A 25,144-nucleotide genomic window follows, 5' to 3' on the forward strand; every position below is an offset into this window, starting at 1 on the left:
ATGTGAAAAGAAAGATGATTTTTATCTTCTAATGCCAAAGATATAGGTACATTATATTTAATGTTTTCTTTATTTTCTGGTTTATTAGGTACAGCTTTCTCTGTATTAATTAGATTAGAATTATCGGCACCAGGTGTGCAATATATAGCTGATAATCAATTATATAATAGTATTATTACAGCTCATGCAATCATGATGAGTGCGCCGATGTGTTTTAATGTCGGGTTGGTCCTTAAAGGACTCTTGATGTTTGGTCAAGATAAGAGACTTCCAGCCGGAGAGGTCAAACCTCTCGGGGAAACCCAAACGGCCAAGCGGAAGTTAACGGAAAGAAACGTAGCAAATATAGCTGCTATAGGACTTCTTTCTTATCTAAGTTATACAACGATCAGGTTAACGAATCTGTGTACATTTGACCTGTCAGTATTGGGACACCTGTTAAGCTATATTAAGAGCAGGAGAGCGTCGTTCGGACATTTTATCATCAGTTTGTCCGCCAAACTTATAACGACGCTAGGTATCACACATAGTGAATGTATTAACAATAATACCAAATGCAGAGATCCTAGTATAACAATTACCCGCGTTAAGGAACTTCGGGATCACCTAAGGGTACCCTTAGCCTTAAACCTAAGGGTACCTAAGTACCAATGAATAGTCTTGGGGCCAAGGCTATTTCTTGGGGGTGACGGAGTCATCGTAGTACGAGGAATACTCGGAAGGGTGACAGTTTCTAGTCAAAAGATTCGAACGATATCATCAAAAGCCGGTCATCCGACGAAACGTGGCAGCGATGATATCATAGTTTCAACGTCCCCAAAAGATATTAACATTAAGGCTATCGCCAACATAAAAAACCTAGCGGTGGCCTATGAACTTATCAAGAGTAATCCAGGAAATATGACTAAGGGTGTAAACCCGGAAACATTGGATGGGATGAGTCTAAACTTCTTGGAAAAGATTCAAAAAGATCTCAGAAATGGGAAGTTTGAATTTACACAAATTCCCAAACCGGGAAAGAAGGAAACGAGACCGCTAACAATAGCATCACCTCGGGACAAGATAGTTCAGAAGGCAATTCAGCTAATAATGGAACCCGTGTATGAAAAATTCTTTCTAGATTGCTCTCACGGTTTTAGACCACACAGAGGAACTAAAACTGCAATACAATACATAGACGCAAAGTTCCAAAGTAGCCATTTTATAATCGAGGCTGATTTTTCTAAGGCCTTCGATTCAATTGCTCACTCTAAATTGATGGAAATCATCAAGGAAAATATAACTTGTGAGAAAACACTCAAACTGATAAAGTCTGGGTTGAAGGCAGGTTATATTGAATTTGGTGAACTTCACAACAATCTAGATATAGGAACTCCTCAAGGTTCCATCTTAAGTCCCTTATTGTGTAATATATTCCTTCATAAACTTGACCTTTTTATGGAAAGTATTAAAGCGGAATTTAATACTGGAGTGAAAAAGATAAGAAGCCAGGAATATATGGCTCTAGCTAACAAATGCAAATACATGATAAGTAAAGGCCAGGATATTACCAAACCGGAATTATATCATACTATTCGTAATAAAATGCTAGTAACCTCCAGTATGACAAAAGACGACTCCTACGTGAGAGTTTACTATCTTAGATATGCGGATGATTTTATTATAGGCGTGGAAGGAAGTCACAAAACTGCAGTAGCAATACTAGAGAGAGTGCAATCCTTCGTAACTAACCAATTGGGTCTGAAGTTAAACCCTGATAAAACAGGAATAATCAAATACTCTGTGGAACCGATCAAATTCTTGGGATACAAGATGATGGCTCCTCACATGAGGGGTATAATAAAGCCTAAGGAAGTATTGAACGCTAAGTTCAGTACTCTCAAAGGAACAGACTCTAGAACCATCGTTAGAAGAAAGAAAATCAGAATTAGATTTCATATGGACTACGAAAAGGTACTAAAAAGGTTAGAAACAAATCGTTTCATAAGAAAAAGAACCTCGCATAAAGAGCATGAGAAGTTGATTTTCAGAGGAACGTTCAAGGGTAACCTTATTAATCTGGATCACGCCAACATTATAATGTACTACAACTCAGTAATGAGAGGTATTTACAATTATTACGACTTTACCTCTAACGCCCGTAACTTAGCTAATGTTATGTGACTACTCACTGAGTCATGTGCACTAACCTTAGCTCGAAAGTTTAAGCTTAGAACCTTAAGCAAGGCGTTTGGTAAGTTTGGTAAAGACTTAGGATGCGATATCGAATCCAAAAATGGAGAGAAAAGGAGAATATCCTTATTCAAACCGGAAGACTTTAAAAAGAAATCTATCATGAACAGAACGAAATCTATTAAGGATCCGTTCGGAGGAATTGATAAAGTTTGAAATGCTAAGTTTACTCGCTCCAATTTATTCAAATCATGTGTAATATGTGGAGAAACAAAAGATGTAGAAATGCATCACGTCCGTAAGATTAGAGACCTGAGAAATCATGATTCTAAACTAGACTTATTCACTAGACAGATGGCCGCAATAAATAGGAAACAAGTTCCATTGTGCAAAGCTCATCACATTGGCCTACACAATAACACGTGAACCGAGGAAGACAAAGCAACTTTCCGTGAAATGGCAAATAAACAGGTGGTAAAATCTAAAAAGAAGAAATCAGACAAGGGGAAGTCTAAAAGTTAATAAACGAATAGGGAGCACGTCGCAGATTGCTACGACTAGTAACGGAGAGCCGTATGATGGGAGACTGTCACGTACGGTTCGGTGGCAGGCGGGAACCGCAAGGGACCTAGGTCTAGCCAACTTTTCTTTATGGTCAACATTTTTTATATGTTAAATATGAAATCACAATCATTATTAGATACGGAGACAATAAATAATAATGAGGAGGAAAAAAATATTATTCGAATAGGTAACGATAATAACGAAGATTACAAAGGTGATAATGATAAAAATTTAAAGGGTAAACACAAATATACAAAGATTCTAGTAGATGATCCTTTTAATAATCGAGATATTATACTTAAAGTAACTAAAAAACAAAAAGGTGTTTACGTTTGAGAAAGTTTAGACGGTATGCATTTATATGTAGGCCACTCTATCAATTTATATAATAGAATAAGTTCTTATTTTATGCCTTCTATATTAAAAACTAAAGCACGAAGAGTTTTACGTTATTTAAATAAACATGGTTTTAGATCTATGAAATTAACTATATATATTATGGATATTAATTCTAGTTTAGAAGATGTAGTAAAATTAGAACAGCATTTTATTGATAGTTTAAAACCAAATCTTAATGTAGATTTAATAGCTAGTAATTCTGGATATCATGAACCAATGAGTCAAGAATTACGTGAAAAACTACGTAAACAAAGAGGTATTACTATATATTTATATAAATCTGAGGATTTTACTTTGTTATATACATTTGAATCAAAACAACATCTTTATGATTCAATTGGTATACATCATAAAACTTTAAATGAATGTTTAAATTCAGGTACTATATATTTAGATACTTTTTTTTTTTCTTTAGATTTAATTGAAGAATCAACTAAAACTAGTAATCTTACTATGGATGAAATTAAAACTTTAGTTAATGATAAACGTAAACTTTATATAGTTAAACATCCTGCAGCTAAGGTTATATTAGCTGAGTTTAAAGATGATCCTAATAAAAATTTAATATTTCATTCATTAAATAGTTTAGCTAATCATCTAAAAGGTAATCGTCAAGTTATTAGAAATTACTTAAAAGGAGAAAAATCGGGTTATTATCGTGGAAAATGAAAATTTACCTATCAATAATAAAATATTTAACATAAGGCATGGCCGGGTAAGATAGAAATATCTTACTTTCTATTCACTGTTTGCTAAGATTCCTTTATAGCTTTTGATACTAATACTGCAGACTTTCATTGAATGAATAGCGGCAGAATATAGTTACAACTTGAAAGATTAGGTAATCAGCAGGAAACCGAGGATAAAAGGGCTCAAGGTAGCATTAAACACTTTTATTTAGTAGGTTCCTCAGAGACTACACGTGAAAAACCTTAGTATATAATATATAAAGGTAAAGATATAGTCCAAACATTAACGAAAGTTAATGAGAATGGTATGCCAGCATTAATAGGAGGTTTCGGTAAAATCAAAATTAATAATATACAAATAAAAAAATATACAAGAGAATCAAAAATTGAAGAATCTAAATTAAGATTAAAACTTGGGGCTTATTTAGCAGGATTATTAGAAGCAGATGGGTCTTTTGCTATACATGATAAAGATTCAAAAGCTAAAAAATATCCCCCTAAAATTTTAATAGTATTTTCTTTAGCTGATAAACCTTGAAAAATTAATATCTATACTTAATGTAGGTAAATTGTATAATAAACCACATCAAGGTTGTGTAATATGACATATTCAAAATATAGAAGATGTATTAAAAATTATTAACCTTATAAATGGTTATATGCGTACACCTAAAATAGAAGCATTACATACAGCTATTAAATGAATAAATGAAAATGATAATAGTTCTATATCTTTATAAGGTTTAGATATTTCACCTATAAATAGTAATGCATGGTTAGCAGGATTTACAGACGGAGATGGTAATTTTAGTATTAATTTAATAGATAGAAAGAAGAAAGGTATAATAACTACAAAAAGAGTACAAGTTTTCTTTCGTATAGAATTGAGACAAAATTATCATAGAGATTCTTCAATTGAACAAGGGAGTACTAGTTATTTTAATATTTTGAGTATTATAGCTAGATATTTAGAGGTTAATTTATATTCTAGATCTAGAGAACAAAAAGATAAAATTTTTTTTTCTTATATGGTTATATCACATAATATACAAAGTCATATTAAAGTTATAGAATATTTTGATCGTTATCCTTTATATTCTTCTAAATATTTAGCTTATAAAGATTGAAAATATGTAGTACAACAAATTATATTCCGTGCAGGTAAACCTTAAACAGGTGAAAATATATTAGAGATTGAAAAAATAAAAGCTCAGTTTAATAAAAAACGTACGGAATTTGATTTTTCTCATTTAGATTCTATTGTTTAGAAATTTATGTATAAAAAAAGAAATTGCCGAAGGTAATAGTAATATTACTTGTTAAAATATAACTATATGCAGGAAGTTCCTAAAGTTTTATTATAGGAATTGTAAAAGTTTTAAATATTTTTTAATTAAATGTATATAATCCTAAAAATTAATAAAAATGTAAATGGATAATCCGCAGGAAACGAAAATAAAATGAAATATATTTTATATAGGATCCTCAGAGACTATACGTTATACTCCATTATATTAGATATATGGATGAAGATATAGTCCAAATACAATTTAACGATTGTAGAAAAATGAATTTCTTATTACCTCTATTAGTTGGAGGTCCTGATATGGCAAAAAAAGGACCGATAAACTTTTATAATAATTATATTAATTATTCAAATGTAAGACATTATTCTACAAAAGAGAATAATAATGATTTAGGTTCATATTTAGCAGGTTTATATGAAGGTGATGGTCATATTTGAATACAAAAAACATTTTCAGGAAAAAATCATAATCCTAGATTTTGTATTACTTTTGGTTTAAAAAATGAACCTTTAGCAAAAAAATTACTAGATATTCTTGAAGTAGGATTTATAAGATATAAAAATAGTGATAATGCTTGTGTAATAGTTATATCATCAGTAGCAGGTTTAAAAAAAATAGTTTCTTTAATTAATGGAAAACTTAGAACTCCTAAAATAGGACAATTAGAAGCATTAATAAATTGATTAAATAAAAACCATAATACTAATATATTATTATTACCTCTTTGTGAAAGTTCTTTATTATCTAATGCATGATTAAGTGGATTTGTAGATGCAGATGGTAGTTTTTCAGTACAGTATACTAAAAAAGAAAATGCTTTAAAAAGAAAAATATCATGTAGATTAAGAATTGAACAAAGAATGATTGACCCTTCATCAAAAAATAGCTATTATAATGTTTTAAATAAAATAGCAACATTTTTATTATGTAATTTATTAACTAGAAAACAGAATTCAACAGATAACACATATTATACTTTAACTGCTTCTAGTTTAGAATCAATTAAAATAATTATAAGTTATTTTAATAAATATCCTTTATATTCAAGTAAATACCTAGATTATAAAGATTGAGAGATTGTTGCAAAATTAAGATTAAATAATGAACATTATACAGAAAATGGAATATCTAAAGTTGAATTAGCTAAAAATTCAATGAATAATAATAGGACATTTTTTAATTGAAATCATTTAAATAATTTACCTAAGAATTAATTATAATATTATTATAAAGTTTAAACAGGGAATGCCGTTAAAAGGTGTAAATCTTTTAATAATTACTTCGCTATTTGCATAGAATTCCTCGAAAAAGGAATCGTATTTTCCAGTTAACAGATTTTATATACAATTTATTGAAAAAAAGTTGTTATATCGACTTAATAAATAGTAAAACATATAAATACATGGGGAGAATGTGCAAGAAACCAAAAAATTAAAAAATTCGAGTAGGTTCTTCAGAGACTACACGCGAAGCACCCCTAAATTGGGGTTGAATACATAGTCCATTGAGGTAAGAAATTACTGCAATAATACTTAGTAAAAAAATCTAAGTATTTAATAGATTCCCTAGATTAAACAATATAAGTTTTTGATGTGCGTCGTTATGGATATTGATAGTATGTTTTAATCTCTTTATCTTTCTTGCTCTCTTATGAGCAGTAGGAATAATTCACCTACCGGATTGATTATGAGATGTTAAAACCGGTAATCTTCCAATTTACTGTAAATCATGTAGCTTACCACAAGGGGAAATCCTGGAGGGACCAGAGCATGCTACAGACGCGGTTCCTGGGCTTCTAGCCTATAATGAACCGCTAGATAAATTTATCATGGTGAGCCATTCTGCCAGCGGGGGCCAACTTAACCCCTTGGAACTACTGTGCGTCCTTGTATTAACATTAACAAATTCAGATCAGAGGTTTGTTAAGGGAAGTGTTAATAAGCAGAATCAACAAGAAGAAAGCAGAACACCTAAAATAAATATAATCTATCAAGAATCAATTACGAGATTGCCTAAGGGGAGTAATTCCTATGGTAACGGAGGATTAATATTAGGACATAGCCCAAGAATGCAAGCTATGTCTAAAGTGATCCAGCTTTCGAGATCATTTATGGATGTTGCTGGTAACGGTGCATCTAATGAAATGAAATTAGTACAAGTCGATGGTAAATTTGTTAATCTTTACCAGTTGATCTGCTCTAAAGATCTCTTATATCAAGCATACAAGAATATCAGAAGCAATTCCGGAAGCATGACTCCGGGAGTAGATAATTTAATGATGGATGGTATTAACGAGCTGTTTTTCGATGAATTAGTTAAAGAATTAAAGACTGAGAAATTCAAATTCACATCTGTGAAAAGAGTTTACATTCCAAAAGCCAATGGAAAAACTAGACCTTTAGGAATACCAACTTATAAAGATAAAATAGTGCAAGAATCGATAAGAATTCTCTTGGAAGTTATTTTCGAAGGGAAATTCGCAGAGGTGTCTCATGGGTTTAGACCTAAGAGAAGCTGTCACACAGCATTGCATCAAATATCTAAGTGAAATGGTACTACTTGAATGATCGAAGGGGACATCAAGGGTTTCTTTGACAATGTAAATCATGCGATACTTATCAATATTCTGGAGAAAACTATTAAAGATCAAAGATTTGTTAATCTTCTATGGAAACTTTTCAGGGCGGGATATATTGATGGTGGTGTCAAGTATAGTACTTACACTGGAGTACCACAAGGAGGTGTTGTTTCCCCCATATTATCTAACATCTACCTTAATGAGTTTGACACTTTCATACTTTCTTTAATTGACCAATTATCTTCCAAAGAAAAACTGATCTCTAAAGTAAATTCGAAAATTGTTAAATACTCAAACAAGCTTTCTAAACTGCATGATGAGTATCAAGCAAATAAAAGTCTAGACATTCTAAAACAGATCAGAGATCTGAGAGAGGAAAGAAATTCTATTCCTTCGAGAATTAGAACTGGTACCAGAATCAGGTATGTCAGATACGCTGACGACTGGTTAATTGGTATCATAGGGGATAAAGCATTAGCATCTCAAATAAAAGATCAATGTAAATGTTTTCTTAACGATGTTCTGAAAATTGAATTGAGTGACGAGAAAACTAAAATTACTAATGTGACTAAGAACGATGTTAGATTCCTTGGAGTTGATATCAGAAGAAGAGTCAGTGGTTCAGCCAAGGTAGTATATAAAGCTGTTAAAGGGAGAGTTATTAAATCCAGAATTAATGAGGCCAGACTTTATTTCTATATGCCTGTTACTCATATCATGAGTAAATTACAAGAGGCAGGGTTTATTAAAACTTATACTGACCAATCCGGAGAGAACAAACTAGTACCCAATGCTATCACTAGATGAATTTTCCTTGATCACAGATCTATTATTCTGAGATATAACGCAGTAATAAGAGGGCTTATTAATTATTACAGTTTTGTAGATAATAAATACTCCTTTCATTCAATTATCAACTTTTTCATTCATCACTCGTGTGCTAAGACACTGGCTAGAAAACTCAATTTGTCGAATAGAGCCCAAGCATTTGCCAGATTTGGTAGGTACTTGAGTTCACCTGAAGAGAATAAACTTAAGTCTATAAGCTTATTCACGTTGGATAATTTTAAAAAAAACACGAAATTGTTGACAAAGTGTACTACTAATCCAGTTGATCCATTTGCAGTAGTTGATTGGAGCCTTAGATCACAAATCAATCCTTTTGAACCTTGCTGAGTCTGTGGTGAGCCCAAGGATGTAGAAATGCATCACGTGAAACACATCAGAAAAGGAGGTAGAAAACCGACTGGTTTCTTAGCTCTAATGTCTACGCTAAATAGAAAACAGATTCCAGTATGTAAACCTTGTCATTTAAAAATACACAACGGTCAATATAATGACATCAGTTTGAAAGATCTTCATATTAAAAAAGGAGCTAGAGACTAGTACTAACTTGAAAGGGGAGAGCCGTATGCAGTGAAAGTTGCACGTACGGTTCGGAGGGAGGCTGATCGTTGCCACTTGCGGGTGCGGGCAGTCGACCCTACTATTAATACCTAGTTTATTCTTATTTATTTTTGCTACTATAATTGAAAATGGAGCGGGTATAAACCCTGTGCCCGAGTAGTAAGTAATTACTATAATGAATATCACAGTTTGCTGGGAAGTCCTAATATAATAAGAATATAGTAATATATATTATGTTTTTTATTTCAAAGGAAAATCAGCAGGAAACCATAAAATATATCTTATGGATCTTCAGAGACTACAAGTGATACACCTTATAAGGTGAAATATATAGTCCAATTTTATACGAAAGTATAAATATAATAGATTATATCTTATTTTAATAGAAAATTAAGTAAGATATTACAATATTTCTTTAAACATCATTTATTTCATTATTCATCTAATGATAAGTTAATAGGTCATTATTTAGTTAAATCTATAATTGTACCTAAAACAATTAGAAATCAAAAAGGTAAATTGTTATACCCTGTAGTAAAAATCACTTTTGTAGAAAAAGATGCATCATTAGCCAAAAAAATTAAAGAAGTTTTAAATGGAGGTATTTTGGTCTATCCCAAAAATATTTAAATTCAATCCAAAAGATTCCTGTACTTCTTAATGGTAATATGTAAACTCCCCTTCATAGATTAATTGATTGATTAAATCCTAGATTAGATGAAAAAACTAAAATATCTAAATTAGGTTTAGATAACAATTATTTGAGTAATAATCCTTGATTAACTGGATTTATAGAAGGGGATGGTAATTTTTTTTTAGCTTCAATTTAAATTCAAATGGTCTAGCTGAAGTAGTAAAAAATTATTTAACAATTGTATAAAATTACTTCTAATATATCAAAAGAAAATAACTCTGAAAAAAAATTAGAGAATTTTTTGGCATAAAGATGGTCAATGAAATTAAAAAAACTAAGAATAATTCTGTTGAATTGTCCTATGAGGTTATAACAATAAAATCTTGTGATATTTTAATAAGTTATTATCAATCTATCCTTTATTTAGTTCCAAAGATCAAGATTTATTAAATTGAGGTGAATTTCACCTTATAAGATTGTCTAGAGAGTATAAAACTAAAGAGGGTATATCTAAATTAATCTTTTTAAAAAACAGGATGAATACTAAAAGAACTCAATTTAATTAAGATTCATTAAATAGTTTTTACTCTTTAATGTAATCAGGGTTAACAATGATGAGATGGAAATAGTCTATTATTTTTTTTTTGACAGGTTGAACTCTTAAAATAGGTAGGGAGTTCTTTAGAGGTGACTCTAAAAAAACAAAACTCTTTTCGATGCGTGGACTTCTTCTATTATTTTATATAATTAAAGTAAATGTTATAGACTACTCATGTTATATATTAAATATAGCATATGTAAAAATGTCTATTGCATGGAGACGATACGCCTTAGTAGTTAATAAATATTATTCTACTGATCAGAGACTTAATAAAGAGTATCTTAAAAACAATAAAATTTGATTTGAACAATGGTTAGTTGGTATGACAGATGGAGATGGAACGTTTCACATAGCATATCAAAATGGTAAATGGAATTTAATATATAAAATAACTTTATCTAGATATAATTTAAGAGCTCTTTATTATATAAAAAAACAACTTTGTGTTGGTTCTGTTAATAAAGATAGAACAAAAGGGCAATTTGTTATAAGAGATAGAAAAAAATTAGCTAATTTTATATTTCCTATATTTGATAAATATCCTCTTTTAACTAGTAAACGATTTGATTATTTGAAATTAAAAAAAGCTTATGATATATTAGAAGATAAAAATCTTTCTAAAGAGAAAAAAGATAAATATTTATTTGAAATAAAAAAAGAATCTCTTCCTGTAAATTATATGTCAGATGCTTGATCTAAAATTAAATTACCTTTTGATACTACTCTTGATGTTAATCTTGTTATGACTAAACCATGATTAGTGGGGTTTGTAGAAGCCGAAGGTAGTTTTTATTTAGTTTCAAAAGACAAAACTAGAATTGTCCACGGTTTTGGTTTAACTCAAAAGTTAGATAAAATAGTATTAGAGGCTATTAAATCTATATTACATATACCAACTGTTGTTAAGTTTAAATTAAATCATAATTATTATATATTAGATACAACTAATTCAAAAGCTATTGAAAATATTATTAAGTATTTTCATAATACTATGAAAAGTATGAAATCTGTTGAATATAGAATATGAGCAAGATCTTATACTAAACATAAAGGGGATTTTGAAAAGTTGTTTGTAATTAGAAATATTATTAGAAAATTAAAAACTAAATTAATGGAAATTAATGATTTTGAATTCTATAATAAATAATATATCTTTATTGTTTTTAAGATAAAGGTATAGTCCGAACAATGGAGAAATTCATTGAGTGTAACGATAGTTAAAATAAATGAGGTTACCAACATACACGTTACCCACCTTTAGCTGGTATTCAAAGTCACAGTGGACCTAGTGTAGATTTAGCTATATTTGGTTTACATTTAAGTGGTATTAGTAGTTTATTAGGTGCAATTAATTTTATAACAACAATAATTAATATGAGAAGTCCTGGTATTAAATTACATAAACTTGCATTATTTGGTTGAGCTGTTGTTATTACTGCTGTTTTATTATTATTATCTTTACCTGTATTAGCTGGTATTTTATTTGTGCCAGCTTTAAATATGGCTAATTGCTGAAAACTGTTTTCTTTTACACAATCAGCAGGAAAAAACCCCTATTAGGAATCTTCATAGACTATATGCCATAATTTATTCTTTGTATTAGTTTATATTCTTTAAATTGTTATATACATAATATATAGTTTTAATTATTTTTTTTATTATATTATATAAATTATATTTATAATTTACCCTTTATTTAATAAAATTAATTAAATAAAATAGTACTATTTATATATTGAAAAATTGTAATAAATATTTATATATAATCCTTTTATAATTTAAAAAATTATTATAAAATTTGTATTTAATATAACTAATATTAAAGATTTGAATATATAATTTTAATAATTAATTTAAAAACTAATTTAGCTATTATTAATTTAATATTAAATATTTATATTTAAAATATTAATAAAATTATTGTAAAATTATTTGAAGAAGATGATTAAAGATATTTAAATATATAAAACAAATTAAATATTATAAAAATATAACCATATTTATAAAAGAATAATATAAACTTATATAAAATAAATAAGAGATAGTCAAAACATATATGTAAATATATGAGTATCTGTTTAAAAAAAAAAATAATATTTGCAGATAAAATAGATTGGCAATTACTATGGTATTAACTGATCGTAACTTTAATACATCTTTCTTTGAAATAGCTGGTGGAGGTGATCCTATATTATACCAACATCTTTTCTCGAATAATATATTTAAAGGTTATTCTTTATTTATTTTATTAATTTCATTATTAAATATAATTTGTAAAGAGATATTAATTAATAGAAAATTTTCAAATAATTTTAATTTTGATTTATTTTATGAAAAATATAAAACTTTTTCTAATAATCTTTCACCATCAAAAGATTTTTTAACATGATTTATTGGATTTGTTGAAGGTAAAGGATCTTTTATTGTAAATAATAGAGGAGATTTAGCTTTTATAATAAGACAAAATACAAGTGAGATTCAAGTTTTAAATTTTATACAAGAAACTTTAGGTTTTGGTAAAGTAATACCTCAATCATTATTAACTAGTAGATATGTAACACAAAATAAAAAAGAAATAGAAATTATAATTAGTATTTTAAATGGTAATATTGTATTGCCTAGTGTTCATCAAAAATTTGATAAATTTGTTAAAGGATTTAATATTTGATGTAATCAAGGTAGAATTAGATTAAATACTGTTATATTAAAAAAAAATTTAAACTTACCTAGTTTAAATAATAGTTGATTAAGTGGATTTACTGACGCAGAAGGTTGCTTTACTTGTTCAATTAGTGAGAAAGGAGATTACAGTTTTAATTTTAATATTGCACAAAAATGAGAAAATAATAAGTATATTTTAGAACATTTATCTTTATTATTTAATGCAGGTAAAGTTACTAAACATTTAGTAGAAAATGTATATGAATATCGTATAGGTGGAGTTAAAAATTGTCAAAATATTTTTCCTTATTTTGATAAATATACATTGTTTACTAGAAAATCTTCTTCTTATATTTTGTGAAAAGAAGTTCATAAGGATATTATAAATAAAGATCATTTAAATAAAGAAAAATTAAAAAAATTAATTGAAAAAGCAAGAATGATAAATAAATATAAGAAATAAATATATTGGGAAAAAAAATCATGGTTTAACGTATAAGTTATGAAGCTCTAAGGACAGATGTAAAAAGATATAAGATCTTAAAGAGTAAATATTGATATTTCAATATACCATAGATTTAGTTAATATTTAGTGATTACTATTTGCAACTCTTAAACATAAAGCTTATATAATAGTTTATAAGTTTTAGTGTATATAATTATATAAGGAAAAATAGTATAAATATTAGCGATGCTGGTGAAAACGGTCAATTAATTACTCATTTAAAGACCGTCGGTTTTTTAAGAAATCGCTACAGACTAGTTCACCGGTGGGTGTCTGAAATGATGCTTAATGTATAGTCGATTTCTCCCATATATTTATATATATGCACAAGCCCATATTTTTTAGTATGGTACCTGGATTTAATATGAGAATATTATTAAGTTAAATTTGGAGAAATGGATTCTTTGGTCATCCTGAGGTTTATATATTAATTATACCTGGTTTTGGTATAATAAGTACTGTTATTTCAGCTAGTTCAAGTAAAAATGTATTTGGTCAAGATGGCCCTTTAAATGTTAATTTAACGAAACAAACTATATGCAGGAAATTAATAGAATATATAGTACAAAATACTTATTTAATAAATATTTATAATATTATGAATAATGTAAAAATGTTTGTACAAGGATTTTTCCATATTAATAACCCGCAAATAACCAAAACACCAAGTTATTTAAACTTGAAATCCTTGACTTCAATGTCTATAGGATTAAGCATGTGAGTAGGAATTTCAGAGGCCATACGTTTGTTTTCAACAAATAATAATTTTAATGAAAAAAAATTTAATCAATGATTAGCTGGATTAATCGATGGAAATGGTTGTTTTACATTATCGAAAAAAGGTTATGCAAGTTTAGATATTACTATGGAGATTAGAGATAAACATTGTCTTTATTTAATTAAACAAAAATTTGGTGGATCTGTAAAAATTAAATCTAATATTAAATGATTAAGATACAGATTACATCATAAAAATGGTATATTACTTGTTATTAATGCAGTTAATGGTTTAATAATAAATCCTGTTCGTATTATACAATTAGGAAAATTATGTGAAAAATATAATATTCCTTTAAAAACTCCTCAACCTTTAACATATAATAGTAGTTGATTAGCTGGTTTTATAGATTCTGATGGTAGTATTTATTTAAATTTATTATCGAATCAAGTATTTATTACTGCTTCTCAAAAAAATAAATTTTTATTAGATAATTTAGTTTTTTTATATGGTGGTACTGTTTATCCTATAGTTAAACAAGGTGCTTTTAAATGAGTTGTTTTTCGAAAAGATGAGATTATTAAATTACTTACTTATTTTGAAATTAATCCTTTAAGATCTGCTAAAAATAAAAGATTAAAATTATTAACTAATTATTATCAACTTAGAAATTTAAAAGCTCATTTAGCTTCTAGTAATTCTACACTAGGTAAAATTTGAAAAAATTTTCTTAAAAAATGAGATAATTATAAATAAGTTGAAAAAGAGATGGTCCAATATATTTAATAATATATTTGTATCTTGGAATGGTTTACGCTATGATGTCTATTGGTATTTTAGGTTTTATTGTTTGAAGTTTTAAGATGGCTTCACCTTATAGTGATATAAGAAATTTAATTAATCTTGCTATATGCTGGAACAGTTTAGTGCTAATTAACACCTTGAAAGGTAAAAGTTTAATTAGCTATACTCAATCAGCAGACAATATGTCCCTGAATTCCTTAGAGGAATGCAAACAAAGTGTCTCAGAGACTACAAGCAAGACATCTTTTTCCCCCCCTTTCCCTACTTATTTTAATACATTATTTAATAATAGTGACCAGTTATCTGATAAATGATTAACTTGGTTTATTGGTTTTGCAGAAGGAGCTATCCAAATATATGCAGAAGGTAAAAGAGTACGTTTTGTTCTTACTCAAAAAGAAAGTGCTATACTTTATAATATACAAGATAAATTAAATATAGGTGTTGTTAGACATTTCCCTCAAGGAAAAAATAATAAATTTTATAGATGAATGGTTGATCATCCTGCACATATTTTACTTTTTTTATTTAATGGTAATTTAGCTCTTATTCATAGAATTGAACAATTAGCTCTATGAATTAATGCTTTAAATAGACGTTTTGGTTCTAATACTATAAAGTTAAACAATACTCCTGTTTCGATTACATTACAGGATGGCTGATTATTTGGATATACAGATGGTGAAGGATGTTTTAATGTATCTATTACAGCAAATTCTAGATATAGTCTTATTAGATCAAAAAGATAGTCTTATATTAGATAAAATTTGTGAATTGTTTGGATTTGGTAAAGTAAGATTAAGATCCGGTACTGATAATGTTTATCGTTATACAGCTACCGGGTTTAAAACATTAAATGGTGTAATATCGTACTTAAAATTATTTTCCTTATATACTAAAAAATCTATTTCTTTTGAAAAATGATTAACTAACCATAATCAAATATCTAATAAATTACACTTAACTGAATAAGGATTAGCTCAAGTTTGCAAACAAATAAATTTAAATAAAAGTGTGTCAAATAAAACGGGTGGAGATTAAAGATGAAGATATAGTCCGACACTTCTTGTGAAAGAAGCATACAAATTTGTATGGGTAAATATAAAATATTTATTAACAGTTTTGCATCACATGTATACTGTTGGTTTAGATGTGGATAAATTTGTGTTCACTAAAAAAATCTTGCTATATGCTGGAAACTCTTGGTTAAGTATTCCACTCATATTTATTATGTTAGGTACAATATACTTAACACAGTCTGTATTAACAGTACTATTAAGACAATCAGCAAGAAAATTTAAATTTAGTACAAAAGCTAAGGCAGTTACTAAAAATACTTATAATAAATATACAGATATACCTTCAATTTCAGAACATAAGGGTAAACATAAAAGTAATTTAACAAGAGATGATTTAGGTTATTTTTTAGCTGGTTTAATAGAAGGAAATGGTTGATTTGGTAAAAAAGAATTGCATATTATTTTTGCTGAATGTGATGTTTCTTTAGCTTACTATATAAAAAAACAAATTGGATATGGTAATGTTTATAAGATTAAAAATAAAAAAGCGGTAAGATATATATGTAAAAATATAAAAGGATTATCTATTATTTTATATTTAATTAATGGAAAATTAGTAAGTTTTAGTAAATATGAACAATTAATTAAACACAAATATAGTGAAGAATTTAATATTGTTATTTTACCACCTTTAAAGGTTTTGAGTTTAGATAATTATTGATTAGCTGGTTTTACACAAGCTGATGGTTGTTTTCATATTAGTATACCTAAAAGTAAAACACATAAAACAGGATATAGTGTAAGATTAGAATATTCTTTAAAACAAAATGACGAATTACCTTTAAAACTTCTATATAATCTTCTTAAAAAAGGTAATATATCTCAATATAGTTCAGGTATTTGATGTTATAAAAGTTCAGGTTATAAAACAGCATTTGATTTAATAAATTATTTTGATAAATTTAATTTATTTGCTGGTAAATATATAGATTATTTAAAATTTAGAAAAGTATATATATTGATAACTGAAGGAAAACATCTTGAAATTGAAGGTATAAAAAAAATTAAAAGTATTGCATCTAAATGTTCTTCAGAGACAAGCACGCAAGAGGTTTAATATTTAAGATATTAAATCAAGATACTGTCCAAATTTAAGACAAGAGCTTATTTTACAGCCGCTACATTAATCATTGCAGTACCTACAGGTATTAAAATATTTAGTTGATTAGCTACTTGTTATGGTGGTTCTTTACATTTAACACCTGCTATGTTATTTGCTTTAGGTTTTGTTGTTATGTTTACTATTGGAGGATTAATAAGCCACTTAGTTCTCCCTTTAAAGACTACTATATGCTGGAAACTTCTGACAATTATACTATTAGAGATTTTTATCTCAGTTAAATTTATAATTTTGAACAATCAGCAGGTAACCAATTGATATTATCAAACAAGATAAATATCTTAGTAGGAACCTCAGAGACTAGACGTAGTCCTGCGCAAGCAGAAGATATAGTCCAAGAAATAAAAAATTCATTAATCTATTTATACAATAAATACTTTAATCACTTAATTCGTCCCTATTTTAGTCCTATTACTGGGGATAATAAGACATTTAAAACCTCTAAAAGTATATAATAGTTTAAAAGAAGATAGGGTTAATATATTAAAATAACAAAGAGATAAATCAGGTGTTTACTGTTTAATTAATAAGATAAATGGTCATGCTTATGTAGAAAGTTCTATTAATTTAGCTTCTAGAATGAAAAATTATCTTAATAATGCTTTTTTAAAAAGTAAACAATATGCTAATATCCCTATTATAAAAGCTTTACTTTAATATGATCAGTCAAACTTTTCTCTTTTAATCTTAGAATATGTTGGAACTGAGTCTTTAACTGTTAGAGTAACTTTTTATATATCACATGTTATTCCCTATTATAATGTATTAAAATAAGGTTATTCTTCTTTAGGTTATAAACACACAGAGGAAACTAAAAAGTTATTATCTGAATTAGCTAATAATAGAGTCCACTCTGAAAAAACTAAAGGTTTAATAGCAATGGCTTTAACGGATGAAAATAATAATAATAAATCCCATTCTATTGAAAGTAAGGTAAGAATGATTGAAGCTAATTCATCTTATTCTGTTTATATATATAACTCATATAAAAAGTTATTTTTCCTTCGGTTTTAACTTTCTCTAAATTAATTAAATCAAATCATCCTACAATTGTTAATGTTATTAAAGAACAAACATTATTTAGAGGTGAATGATATATAAAAAATATACCTTATAATTTAAATGACACATCTATTATATCTGATTGATCTTCAAAAGAATGTGATAATTTAGTATTAGATATAAACAATAATAGTCATAGAAAAGCAGTATTTGTATACGATACTAATAAAAAATTTATTATGATGGAGTAACAGATGCCCAAAGAGCATTAAATATAAATCATAGTACTATAAAAAATATGCTAGGTTAGATGGTATTTATAATGGGTATATATTTAGTTATGAAAGATTAATAGATTAATGAATTTTTTATTTGTAAGTGGTGTTGTTTTAGCTAATGCTTCACTTGATATAGCTTTCCATGATACAATACTTATAATTAGTTATACTATCTTAGTTTTATTTCATACTGTAACTACTATCTTTGAAAAAAAAAATGAAGGTAGTTTAAAAAATGATCTTTTAGAAAATACAAATAGTTTAATTAATGATGATGAATATATAAAAATGTTTTGAGTTGGTTTAATGGATGGTGATGGTAACATTCAAGTAAATCATTGACGTAAACAGTCAATACAATATAGGCTTGTTATCAAATTATCTAATCTAAGATCAAATTATAATATGTTAATAAAAATTGCCAAAGTAATTGGAGGTAGTGTTAGGATAACTGGAAAAGGTAAAGATGTTATTTGAGTAGTTAATAAAAAGGAGACTATTCAAGAAATAATTAAAATTTTTGATATTTATCCTCCTTTAACTTCAAAAAAAATATGTCAACTTAAATTTTTGAAAGAATGTATGTTAAGAAATTCAATAGATTGATATTTATTAAATAGAAACAATAAATATAATGATCAAGAATCTATTATAAATTCTAATATGTTTGAATTTGAAAAAAGTATTATAACTTTACCTAATTACTTTAAAGGTTGATTTTCCGGATTTGTAGAAGCTGAAGGTAGTTTTTCTATTAGAAAAAGTAATAATCATTCTTTTTCTATTGGACATAATGATGATATTTATTTAATAAATCTTATTAAAGAATATTTAGGTACTACTAATATAGTTAGAAATCTCTCTCGTAATTTTTATTGTATAGAAATATATAAAAAAGAAACATTAAAAACAATTCTGAATCATTTTAATAACTATCCTTTATTAGGTGAGAAAGCAGAGTCTTTCGATAAATGAAAACAAAAAATTAAATAAGTGTCATGTTGTCTTGCCACCGTGAAAAGTTATTAACTTTTCGGTAATATAATAAATTATATTGCTAACGGTGAAGTCTAGATTTTAATTAATCATGAGAAAAATTATTATTAAAATAGATTTTTGACTTATTTAAATCGGTATATCTCTATAGAGATAGTTTTAATAATAATTATGATTGTATTTATAAATATGCAAAATATATCTAAAACAAGAAAAAATAGAGGGTTATCTTTTAATTCTGACATATGAACTAGATTATATTCAAGTTTAGATTCTAAAAATAATAAAACAATAGAATTAGATCCTAATTGAGTTACTGGACTAGTAGATGCTGAAGGTTCTTTTATTGTGTTTATAAAATTAAATTCAAGTAATAATAAAGTAAAACAAGTTCAATTATCATTTGAAATAAATTTACATGTAAAAGATTTAGATTTATTATACAAATTAAAATCTTTTTTTGGAGAAGCTGGAAGTATATCTATACTGTCTACTAAAGATACTAGATTAAAAATAACTAATTTAAAGGAGATATATCAATATGTTATACCTCATTTTAAAGAGTATCCTTTACAAGGTATGAAAAAATTAGATTATGATTTATGAGTTCAATGTGCAGAATTAGTATTAAATAAGGAACATTTACAAAAAGAGGGATTATATAAAATATTATCTATAAAATCTGTAGTAAATAAAGGATTATCAGATAAATTAAAAGCTATTTTCCCTGATGTAAAAGCAATAGATAAACCTATTTTTGAGGTTGTAGATATTCCATTAAATCCTAATTATATCAGTGGATTCTCAGAAGGAGAAGGTTGTTTTTCTGTTAATATTTCATCTAAAACTAATCAAATAATTGCTACTTTTATAATAGAGTTACATAATAGAGATATTTTATTATTACACAAAATACAGAAATTTTTTAAAAATACAGGTTTTATAAATAGTTCATTAACTCGAAAATCAGCAAGATTTTATATAAGTAGAAAATCTGATTTAATAAATAAAGTATTACCACATTTTGATGTTTATAAATTACAAGGTAATAAACTTAAAAATTATTTAATATTTAAAGAAATTGTGTTATTAATTAATTCTAAAGCACATTTAACTCCTGAAGGATTTAATAAAATAAAATTACTTAAGGAGGGATTAAATAAATAAAGATGAGAGAATTTATTGTTATGATTAGTATTATGGGTATATTTATATATTACTTATTATTGAAAAGCCAATAATAAGAAAAAAATACTAGATAATACCGTGGAAACCAAAAATAAAAGTAAATTTTACTTTTATTGAGTAGGTTCCGTAGAGACTAAACGTGGCAGTCGAAAGTTTATTAAATTAAACGATTAGATAAGTTATAGTCCGATCCTCAGGGTGACCTGAGTTTTGCTACAATATATAGACTTATTATGTGGTAGCTCAAATGGGCCAAAATAATATATTTAAATATTATTTTGTAACTGACTATATGCTGGAAACTGTATTATATATGTATTGTTTACTATTTATTAATACGTTTTATCTTTATAAACTAGATGTTAGTAGGAATAATATTCTTTTAAATAGTCAAAATAATAATACTTTTATAAATTTAAAATTTATAGGTACACAATCAGCAGAAAACTGTAAAGGATTTTCAGAGACTGTACGTCAGTTACCTGTGAATAAAGATTGTAATTTTTGAAATTGATTTGCGGGTATAATAGATGGGGATGGTAATTTTGATATTAGAACAAATCCTATTAGTAAAAAAAGAGTTCTTAAACAAATTAGAATAAAATTACATAATAGAGATATTAGAATATTAACACGTATACAAGATTATTTACATATAGGTAAAATTAAGACTGATAAAAATAAGCCATATTCTATATACACAGTTTCTACTAAAGAAACTATGAGATATATTATTAATAATATTAATGGTTTAATTAGACTTAAAGTACCTAGTTTAAAAGAGGCTTGTGATTTATATAATATAGATTATATTGAAGCTAACTATAATATAGGGTTAAATGACTCATATTTTGCAGGTTTAGTTGATACTGATGGTAGTATAGTGTTTAATTATTCTGGAAATAGAATAGAATGTAATTTAGAATTTAAATATAATGAATATACATCTAAATTAAATTTTGATAATACTATTTTAAACTGTAAACCTGCTATTATAATACGTAATAAATCTTCTGTGTTAAAGGGTTCTAAATATTTTTCCTCTATTTCATTTAAATTTCAAAATGTTAATCATATGGTATTTATATATAATTACTTTATGCATAATAGATTATATTCTAATATGAAATTCTATAGGGTTACTAAAATTAAATCCTTTTTAGATATTAGAAAATATAAAACGTATCCTAAACATAGTATAGAACATAAAATATACTCAAACTTTGTTTTAGATTGAATTAAATATGATAATCCTTTATGATATAAAGTACCTTTTGTAAATAAATATTTATTATATTAATATAACACAGGTAAAGATACAGTCCACAATTTATACTATATGTATAATTTGCATTTCCACTATGTATTATCAATGGGTGCTGTTTTTGCTTTATTTAGTGGTTGATATTTCTGAATACCTAAAATTTTAGGTTTATCTTATGATATATTTGCAAGTAAAGTACATTTCTGAGTTTTATTTATTGGGGTTAGTTTATTGGGAAGTAGGTTTGATAAAAGATAATGATTTAATAGTGGTTTATCAGATGGAGGTTCACCTATCAATCCTGATGATTTTGTTCTATACTTTAATAATGTTAAACAAGATAAAAAATTGATTTATAAAAAATTAAGAGGAAAATCTGGTGTATATCTATTTAATAATGACTTATATGTAGGTAGTAGTCTTTGACTAGTCATTTTTTTCATCCATATTCTGATAAGCCTACAAAAATAGTTATAAGTAGAGCTATGAGAAAAGATAAATTAGAAAATTTTTTTTGTGGTTCAGATATTATTATTTGTTCAGATTTAGAACAAAAATTAATTGATTATTATAAACCAAAATATAATGTATTGAAGATTGCAGGTAGTTCATCTGGTTATCGTCATACTATTGATACTATTAAAAAATTAAAAGAGCTTTTTAAAAAGGAGAATCATCCTAAATTTGGTAGTGTTACTTCTCTTGAAACAAAAAAAGCTATTAGTGATAGTATTAAAAAATTTTTTCTTACTCGTAGTCATCCGTCCAAAGGATTAAAAGGAAAACTTTCACCACAATATGGTATTGGTAGTGATTTTGTTTTTGTTATAATCAAAAGGGTGAAGAATTGATTTTTCCATCTATTAATGCTGCTAAAGTTAGATAAAAAAAAAAGTATTGATATTCAAATTTGGGTAACTTATTCAATCTTTTCCTCGTCAAATCTAATAAGATTAGCCCCTTCCAATCTTTCTATATGCTGGAAACTCTCATAAGGCTTAAGTACTCGACTTTTAGTTTATTAGTCAGTAATAATCTTAAGTATATCTAGACAATCAGCAGAAAACGAACGGATACTTATTTGTATCTTAGTAGGATTCTCAGAGACTACACGAAAGAGACTATCATGTTATAAACAAGGTAGTTAAGATATAGTCCATATAATGTAATCTTACATTCTTCCCTCGAAATATTAATGTTGGGGGCTTATAATAGTAATATTATATTGAATTTAGATTAATATATTTTTAATAATATATAATCTTTTAATAATTTGGCTATTTGCTGGAAAATTATATGTTTATAATAATCAGCAGGGAAGTAAAGTATTTTTACCCTTCAACGATCATACGCCAAATATCCTAGCTAATAAAAGGATAATGATATGATCTAAATATAAATTATATTTCATATATTTTTATTCTTTATTAATTAATCTTTTCTTTTATAAGATAATAACAATTAAAAGGAAAAAATAAAAATTAAAAAATTTTTTTATATCTTTAAATTGAAATTTTTTAGTTTATAATATTTATTCCTTATTAAATATTTTTCTTATAATAATTATTTAGTTTTTTAGTTATAACTATTTTGTAATAAACTTGGAATAGTTCTTATAATTTTTAAAAGGTTTAATTTATATATGAAATAATAATTATTGCAACATTTCTTAGGTCTGCAGGCCCTTTTACAAAGTAATTTGTAATTTGCATATCTCTATATGCTGGAAGATCCTAAAATACTTAGTAAACTTGTTTTACTTTTAGGTCTTGGATTATCAGCAGGAAACCAAAGTATTCTTTTGTAATATTAGTAGGATCCTCAGAGACTACACGAGATACGTCCTTATAGGATGAAGATATAGTCCGGTATTTTAGAAATAATATACTTTTTTTCTTATAAATATTATCTTGTTAGTAATAAATTTTTAATAAAGTTTAGAAGATAATTTTGATACTCTTTCGTCTGAAGGGAATCCAAAAGAAGAACCTGAAGACCTAGAAGAGGAGAATGAAGATCGTGAAGAGGAATCAGTTAATAATAATAATTATATTGTCATCATAATAAAGAAAAGTTACAAAGTTAATTTAAAATCTAAACCTATTATTATTTATGATAGCCTTTTAAAAAATAAAGGTTTAATTTTAAGTAGTCATAAATCTACTTCAGGTATTTATCTTTTACATAATTTAGTTAATGGTAAATAATATATAGGTAGTGCTTACGATTTAATAAAAATTATTTTCCTTCTCGTCTTACGGATAATAGATATATTTCTAACTTTCTTCTAAAATATGGTCATAATAGTTTAGCTATTTTAGAAATTTTAGGTAATAAAGATATACACTTTAAAAAAGATATTTTACTTTTTTATATTGATTTATATAAACCTATTTTAAATCTTAATCCTCGTGCCGGATCATCTTTAGGGTTTAAATATTCAGAAAAAATTAATTGCTGTTTAGAAAAGGTAAACCTTTATATGAATAAACTAAATCTAAACTTAGCGCTTTATTATCTGGTGAATTAAATCCCTTTTGATCAAAAAAGCATAAACCTGAAACTATAGCTAAAATGATAAAATCAAAGCTAGATATGTAAAATTCCATGTTTAATAAACCTAAATCAAAAGCGTTTATAGAACAGATGTTTAGAAATTAAACTGGAGGCAACAATCCAATGTTTGGTAAACCAAAAAGTCGATAAACATTAGCTAAGTTAAGTAAAAAGTTTATGTTTACAATGGTAATACAAAAGAGTTGTTATAAATTAGCAGTAAAAAATTTAGTTAAAAAAATATATAGATACACATAAAGTGTATAAGAATAAACTTTATTATTCTAAAGAATTATTACAGATATTATTTATAAGAACACGCTGCAAGGTATGCCTCGACGTATTAGTGATTACCCTGATGCTTTTGCTGGTTGAAATTTAATAAGTAGTTTTGGATCTATCGTTAGTGTAGTTGCTACATGATATTTCTTAAACATTTTATATTTACAATTAACTCAGGGTGTACCTGTTTCTAGATATCCTTGATTAACTCCTCAATATTTTAGTGATCTATTCCAAACATTATTTAATAGAAACAATAATTCTTTAGAATGATGTTTAAATAGTCCTCCTAAACCTCACGCATTTGTAAGTTTACCTCTACAATCTTAAAGTTAAATTT

The 25,144-nt window shown here is 26.6% G+C and overlaps 1 protein-coding gene across 1 annotated transcript; it reads left to right on the plus strand. All coding sequences in view use genetic code 4, as the record gives it.

Annotated features, from left to right (window-relative positions):
- On the plus strand, positions 1-25,134 carry cox1 (cytochrome c oxidase subunit 1). Its single transcript has 14 exons — positions 1-199; positions 4,118-4,156; positions 5,393-5,433; positions 6,690-6,723; positions 9,197-9,264; positions 11,594-11,825; positions 12,466-12,561; positions 13,916-14,016; positions 15,036-15,092; positions 16,165-16,197; positions 17,215-17,374; positions 18,619-18,668; positions 22,039-22,204; positions 24,824-25,134. The coding sequence occupies exons 1-14, from the start codon at positions 1-3 to the stop codon at positions 25,132-25,134; spliced, it is 1,587 nt and encodes a 528-aa protein (XP_065981958.1).
- The last annotated feature ends 10 nt before the right edge of the window (positions 25,135-25,144 follow it).

This window comes from Coccidioides posadasii, mitochondrion (assembly GCF_018416015.2).
Source record: "Coccidioides posadasii str. Silveira mitochondrion, complete genome".
NCBI classification, from domain to species: domain Eukaryota; kingdom Fungi; phylum Ascomycota; class Eurotiomycetes; order Onygenales; family Onygenaceae; genus Coccidioides; species Coccidioides posadasii.